Source organism: Pteropus medius, unplaced genomic scaffold (genome assembly GCF_902729225.1).
Source record: "Pteropus medius unplaced genomic scaffold, Ma_sr-lr_union100, whole genome shotgun sequence".
NCBI classification, from domain to species: domain Eukaryota; kingdom Metazoa; phylum Chordata; class Mammalia; order Chiroptera; family Pteropodidae; genus Pteropus; species Pteropus medius.
The window spans coordinates 14,861,467-14,868,821 of NW_024349225.1; the positions used below are offsets into that span (position 1 = coordinate 14,861,467).

Genomic DNA, 7,355 nt, shown 5'->3' on the forward strand with positions numbered 1-7,355 from the left:
GGCCCCTCCGTCCAGCCCCCCACCTCAAACGCTCCTATCTTGCTTCGTCCTCCAGGAACGAACCGTGTGTAGCTCCCTGACACACACGTTGTTCCTGGCACCTCGTCCCCCACCTCGCTCTTCCCAATTCCCTGCCCTCGGTCAACTCCTACGATCCCTCAAGACGCGACTCAGGAACCCGCTCTAACAGGAAGCGCCCCCGGGCGGGGTAGGACGCCTGTCCTCTGTCCACGTGTGCTCGAGCCCTGTCCTGCACCCGCCCTCTAGGTGCTCACGCCCCTCCTAGACCTGAGGCCCGGCAGGGTGTCACGGTCATCCTGTGTCCCCCGTGCATGTGTGTGGGTGGTAAATGCTGCTGTGGGTGGTAAATGCTGCTGTGAATTGTTGGATTCACTGCGGAGGATCCAGCCTGGGGAGGAGTTGGCTGTGCTGCAGCCGGGGGCCTGTGATGTGGCACAAGCAGGTTCAACGCCAAGGGCTGGGGCCGTCTGGTGAGGCAGACACCTCACTTCTCGGCTGGAGAGAATGGCTGGCTCCAATGTCTGGACCTCCCAGTGCTTCCAGCCTGGGGCCCCCACACTGTCCATGAAGGGTGGGCTCTGCCAGCATCTCAGGAGGGTCTCTCACAGAGGTGAGGGCCCTGCACGCCCACCTCGCCTCTTCCAGGCAGCCCCTGGGGCTTGCAACGGCTGCGGCTAGAGCCTCTTCTCTCAGAACCGGAAACTACAGGTGAGCCTCTCGGGCTCAGCAGTCATTCCCACGACTCCCAGGAGACAAGCATCCAGAAAGCCCAGAGGAAGAGGATGAGGGGCTCACTGCCCTCCATGGTGTCCGCTCCGGTCCGGCTGGGTTAGGTCCGCTCAGGGGACGGCCCCTGGGGGACCGGGCGCAGCAGTGCTCGTGGTGAGGACCAAGTTTCTGCACGGAGAGATAAAAACGTCTCCATAACACCCGGAGGCCGAACAGGAGGTGGGTACCACTTTTGCGATGAAAGCGACGGTTTTACTTCTTAGGGCTCAAGCGGAGACTTGCCAGCTGCCGGCTTTCCCAAGGTCCCAGGGCGCGGAACCCCACACTTCCAAGGTGGCAGGCAGTGAGGTGGCTTCCTCCCACTGGCTCTGCACACCAGAAGCTACTCCTGGAGAGAGGCAGAGTGGCCCTCGCATTTGCCTGGAATCCGACGCCTTCCCTCGCGGCCCTGATAAGGTTACGGGGCTGCTGGGCCGCCAGGGTCCAGACTTCCCGTGGACCGCCCGCCCAGCTCCGCCACCATGCTGGGAGGGGCCCCGCTGCATGTGGACCAGGCCGGCGCCCGACCCCCAGGATAGGGCCGGCCCTTCTGCCGATCACGCCCCATGCCCCGTCACTGAGGCCTGGCCAATGAGGGGTGTCTACTAAGCGGGAGCCAGTGTTACTTTGAGGGTCCCACAGAGCGTCTGGGGACACTTGGGGTGCATGCAGACTCGGCTTCGAGAGGCCACGCGACCCTTAACTTTGACCCGTAAGCTCTAGCTAGCAGCCAACATGTGCTCAGCGGGAGGACGGGGCCCAAAACAGGAAAGGCCTTTGGTGAGATTGGGGTAGAAAATATTTACTGGAGTAAAAAGATGTCAATGAAAAAGTAGGTTATAAAATGAACACGTTCCACGTATCGGTGCACATTCTCTCTCGTTCTATTATCAGTAATACTGATAGTCTGTGAGGATGCCATGATAACCCAATAATTATTTTCAGTAACTTTGAAAACACGAGATCTAGTATGTAATCGATGCTCAATAAATACTGAATAAATGGATGAATGACAAATCATGTCCGCAAAGGATTTGGAGTTGCCTCAGAGAAAAGGGCTCGCTGTCTCCATCTAAATTAGAAATCCATTACTTATTCAGTGGCAATAAAGTTTAATTTTTGTGGGCTAAATCCTTCATTTGTTCATCTAAACAGTAGACATATGGTTGTGGGAGATTCATTTAATTTTCATGTTGTCTACTATTTAGTTGAACAAATGAAAGATTTAGTCCCTAAAAATTAAACGTTTTGCAAGCTCTCAGGCTCTTGGGTACTTACTACGATTTACATTGAGGCAACTGAGAGAATTAATTTAATTTCGATGTCCTAAGTCTCCAGCCTTTTCTTTATCACACGCTTCTTTCCCCTGGGCTCCTGGCACAGCGACTTCACCTCTATCTCCTCTGGGGAAGAATCGTATTTACATCATAAGAGGTCTGTATTTCCCATGGGCTGCTGGCCATCTCTGCTTAGAACAATCCAAACCAACATATTTAAACCTTGCTTTTTTAAAAAAAGTCTGCTCTTTCTTCCATCTTAAACCACTTATTTACCTGTTCAAAAGCATTTACAGAGTGCCCATCAAGCCCGAGATACATAAGATACGGCCTCAAGGGGCCTTCCAGGGAGGGCCCGGGTGGCAGACAGTGACAGGGCCGCCTGGAGGTCTAACTCGGTTTGAGCACAGTGCCGAGGGCATCTGGGAAGCTTCTCGAGGGGGCCATTCGAGCTGCAGACTGAGAGGCGCTCCCTGTTTCTGTTCGTTCGCTTGTCAAGCGATCGCGTCCTGAGAAATTACACGATCATATTCTAGGCACCGTGCTAACCTCTGGAGACTGAACGACCAGTAAGAGAGGCAGTCCCTGCCTACGAGGGGCTCGCAGAGCCGTGACGGCTGCACCTCCGTCCACCTGGGCACCCCGGCCACCCCCCCAGGGGGACGCAGACGCAGAGGTCATTTCCCGTCTCTCCTGCAGCACGTGGCCTTCTCTGACCTGCCTGTCCCACACGTGCTCTCTCGAAGCCAGACCGTGCCTGGGCTCCGGGAGACGCTCCCGAGCCTGGTCCCCTGCTCGCTCCGCGGACTGGCACTTCCGCCCCGTCATGGCCACATCGTAGCCGCCGTCTTACTCAACACCTCTCCGTGTTCCCTACCGTCCAAGGAGCAGAATCCAGGGCCGCCACCACCTGGCTTTGAGGGCCACAGCTGGCCTCTGCCTGAACTAGAGGAAGGCACCCCTTTGGGGCACGGTTAACCGGGAGACTCTGCAGAGAGAGAAAGTGACTCCCTCTCTGCAGACGGCTTGGATTCCCGCTCACGCACCCGGCCAGAGGCCGCCATACTCGGAGGCCCTGTGGCTTTTATCTTATTGCTTTCACGATTTTCTTCCTACTGCTTCCTACCTTCGTCTCCAGGCCACCGGCCTGCTGTCCTGACCCGAGCGGGCGTGTTGTGCCCGCTCCCATCCTGTGCGTCCGCCTCCTCACCACCCAGCTTGCTTTCGAGGCTTCTTTCGAGGCTTCTTTCAAGGCTTCTTTCGAGGCTTCTTTCGGGGCCCCCCTCACGGTTCTTACGGTCTGCGGCCGTCATGCATTTGGCACTTACGCATTTGCAAATGACATCCATGGCAGGGTACAGTAAGTCTCATTTCTCTATAAGATTGCGAGCTGTTACGAGTCTCCTTTATCTTGTTTATTCCGGTGGACTTAATGGGGGCTGAAATAATGATCGATGCCTTAAAAAAAGAAAAGCTTTCTCGAAGACGTCCAGCTTTCCATGTCTAGGAGGAAAGCTGAGGAAGCCTTGTCGGTTTGGAGTCCTGATCCTGGGAAATAACATAACGCAGTTTCTCCTCAGATCTCGAGGTGCCTTCGTGTCTCAAAAGTGGGTGTCACCGCCCAGAAGAGGGCTTTACTCTGAGATGTTTCAGGAATTCCCAAATCCTGCATGTCATGTTCTGCTGTGAACAGTTTACTTCCTGCCTTAGAATCGTCACTTTCTGGGCCTCTTGGTTTATTTACTTCCTTGGCCAAGGCTAGCAGTGGTTATTCTTTATTCAGACGTTTGGAGAAAGAAACTTCAAAAGCGGTCACTGCTGGCCAGCAGATCCGCGCCCTGAGGCAGACTCAGGGGCATGTCGCCTCTCCCAGCCGCGCGCCTCAGTGAGAAGCCCCATCGGTTACGACACATCTGTTTGTAGACTGGGGTGCCTTCTCTACTCATGGCCCCCACACCACACAGGAAGTAGCTCGGGTGACAGTTTCGGAGCCTCTGCCACACATTGTCCCTTCCTCAACTGAGGGTCAAGAATGTGCCTCGGCGGGAGGCGTCCCCTGCATCTTCCTAGAACAGAATTCACACTTGCATTTGACCCTCAAGAGCAACCTGCTTTGCTCACGCCTCCGACTCATTTCTACAGGAGAGGAAACTGGTCCGGAACCAGACTAGACTTCTAGCCTGGGGCCTCTAGCCTGGGGCCTCTAGCCTGCTGTCAGAGGAGGGCACTGGCTTCTAAAGCCACTTCCGTGGGAGCCTTCACCCAGCCCGACGAGCCAGTGTCCTCGGGCCATCTCTGTCCCTTGACCTGAAGCCCTAGCCCCCCAGAGAGAACCCCGATAGCCTGCCCTTGTAGACCTTTGAGCAGACTTGGGGAACACCAGCTGCTGAGCTCGGGCTGTGCGTTACCTGTCCCCTTCCCAGTCCCAAGTTTCCCTGACTTACATGCAAACATGTCTGCCAGAGCTGTGGCCAGACTGTATAAGGTCCCCCACACTTTATAAAACCTCCCTGAAGGTGATCCCTGAGCCTTGAAGACAGCTGGCTGGGCTGGAGGCCTGGACGCAGGGTGCCTGCCCAAGCGTCCCCGTCAGCCCTGCAGAGAAGCCAGAGAGTGGCAGGCCAAGCGGTGAGGCCAGCGGGAGAGGCAGCCGGGGCCCCTGCCGGGAGGGGCGGAGGCAGCAGAGGCCTCTGAGCCCGCCTCGGGGCAGCTTTCCTAGGGGAAAGCGTGGGAATCACCCTGGAAGCTCTACGACGTTTGCGCTTCTCCTTTCCCCTGCTAAAAGCCCCGGGTCCCTCCAGGGTGGACTCAGGGCTAAATGTCAGCTCTCCCTTTCGAAGGGGAAATGCACAGAAGCCTCAAGGTGGGGAGGTGAGATGAGGAGCCGCACCCGGCCGCGCCTCGGCCAGGGGTGGTTTCCGGACCCCACCCGGCGGGATGGCACCAGGAAAATCCCAGGCGGAGAAGGGGCGGGCCTCAGCGCCATGCACCCCGCGGAAGAGGCCAGCGCACCCCCACACGCCCAGGGCAGACAGGCGAGCCGGTCTCAAGTTTTATCAGAAGAAGCGCTGTTTGCCCAGGCCGGAGCTTTGCAGAAAGTTCTGACAGAGATGACAGACGGGGGGACTTGAGAAGCGAGCGACCGACCAGACTCCCCACCAGGCCGAGCGCGGATGGCAAAGGGGACCCGCGGCGCAGAGAGGCCGCGCGTCTCCGCCAGTTCCCGCCTCCGCCTCCCCGGCGCTGGCGCCCACGTTCGCCCAGCTACGAAGTCGGCTGCCGGGGGCGGTTCTGTCCCGGGCACTTAGGTCCCCCCCCAAAAGTACCTGGACCCTGGAAAGGCCCCGCCTGCCCCCAGGGGTCCCCCAGGTGGGACCCGGGCGCGCGCCGGCGTCGGTGGCGGCAGGCAGCGGGCATCACCCTTGTCATGGCAGCGGCGAGCCCCGTGCCCCGAGCTCGGAGCGGACAGCAGCCCGGGGACCGCCCGCGCCCCGCCGGCCGCGACGGCCAGCATTACCTCCATGTCCTCCGGTGCCACTCCGCTGCTCCGTCCCGGCCGGGGCTCGCGGGCCCGCTGTCCTCGGCTCTCGCCCCGCCGCGTCCCACCTGCAGCGGGGAGCAGGGGCAAGTGGGCGACCCGGCTCCTGCTGGGGACTGCCCGGCCGGCCGCGAGGACGCGAGGGAGGGGCGGGGCAGGGAGCGGGAGGGGGAAGCGGGAGGGAGGCTGGCCATCGGGGTTTAAATTTAGACACAAATCTAAACAGGCACTGTCCCCTCCCAGGACGGACTCCATTAATGTGCCCAAACATGGGATGGGGCGGCCGCCCGGCCCCTGCGTCTGCAGAAGCGTCTGGGGCGCCCTGGTCTTTCCCAGCCTCCGCGGCGGCGCCTCTCCCGCCTTCAGCGCGCGCTCTCTCCTTCTCCGGCCCCGAGAGTTGGAGCTGTTCTTTCGTTCTTTCTGTCTCTTCTCCGTCCGATTCCCTTCTTTCCTGTGCATCCTTCCTCCTTCCCTTCCTCCCCTCTAACTGCGCTCGCGTCACACCTGGCTCTCCGTGCGGGGCTGGAGGGCGAGGACCCTGCTTGGCCCGCGCGCGTGTTACCTCCGGCCAGGCGGAAGGTCAGTGCGGACAGAGCCGGCCCGCTGGGTGTAGAAGGGACAGGACCCCCTGCCCTTTGTTGCCTCTCTTCCTCTGCACCTTCCAGGCTCACATTTTCACGACCACCCTGTGCACCCCTCCTCTGCATGTCAGGGGGAGGAGGAGAAATCGAGGCGCCCACGCAAAGCTTTCCGGGCTCCCCGCAGCAGTAAGTCTCTCCCCAACCTGGTGGGTGCATTCGCTTTCGGGGGAAATTCAGCTCCAGGAAGCTGCTTGCTCCAGGGCCCCTTCTCTGTTCCCATGAAATATTGTAAAGGGAAAGATCCTGACCTTTGCGCCTCAAGGCCCAGCATGGCCGCCCTCCCGCGGGGCTGTCCCAGCCCCGGGGCAGTGGCCGAAGAGCAGGCAGCCTGCGAGGGAGGGATTCGGCGCTGGAATCCGGAGCAGCGTCTTTCTCTGCTACCGGTTCGCATGTTGGCCACCGGCCCTGGGGCGGTCGGGAGGAGGGGGCGTAAGCTTCGGAGACGTGTGTGGGAAGGGGCTGTCTGGCCAGGATGCCTCTGCATCATCCTGCAGCCTTCTCGCACCCCCGCCCCATCCCCAGGCTTCCCGGGAAAGGAAGAGCCACGTCACAGGTGGGCAGGGGCTGTGGTGAGCACCTGAGGAGCTACCAAGAACCCCCCGACTCAGCTGCTCACCCCAACGCCATGTGGGCGTGGATGTTTGGGTTGCTGCTCTGGGTACCAGGCTTAGAAACATGACCTCCTTCCAATCATAGAACCTTCTAAAACACTTACGGCCCTAACGCCAAAGTGTTCCCTAAGTTCCATTACCTCAGTGGAGCACAGGGGCGGGACCCTATTTCAGACAGATTGACAGCGGAGTTCCAGCTCCGCTACTTTCCAGCTGTGTGTCCTTAGACGAGTCCCTTGACCTCTCTGACCCTCATTTTCCTCACCGATGCGGTTTAGCTGGCGCTCTGTAAACTGCCTGTTTTTATAATGCTCGGTCTCAGGTGCAAGCTCAAATGAAGAGGGGCCCAGTATTTCTTTTACTTAGGCTCGGGCATTCTGGGGCCCCACCCCCAGGAATTAATGACGAGTCCCCTCCCATTCCAGCCGCAGGGAGGCGGGGACGCTAGGGCAGAGGGCAGAGCGGGCAGCAAGAAAGGAACTGTCCTGTCACCTTCCAC

General features: G+C 59.3%; 1 protein-coding gene across 2 annotated transcripts in view; it reads right to left on the minus strand.

Moving 5' to 3' along the window:
* RCSD1 (RCSD domain containing 1) overlaps positions 1–6,078 on the minus strand; it is a 37,016-nt gene extending 30,938 nt beyond the window's left edge. The window contains exons 1-2 of one of the 2 annotated variants that reach the window (XM_039881532.1): positions 5,821–6,078; positions 5,584–5,672 (exon numbers count right to left, since the gene is read on the minus strand). In XM_039881532.1, the coding sequence (XP_039737466.1) occupies positions 5,584–5,672; positions 5,821–6,063 (332 nt within the window). In that variant the 5' untranslated portion in view covers positions 6,064–6,078. The remainder of the gene's footprint in view (positions 1–5,583; positions 5,673–5,820) is intronic. The other variant, XM_039881533.1, reaches the window with a different exon arrangement.
* Between the last annotated feature and the right edge of the window lie 1,277 nt (positions 6,079–7,355).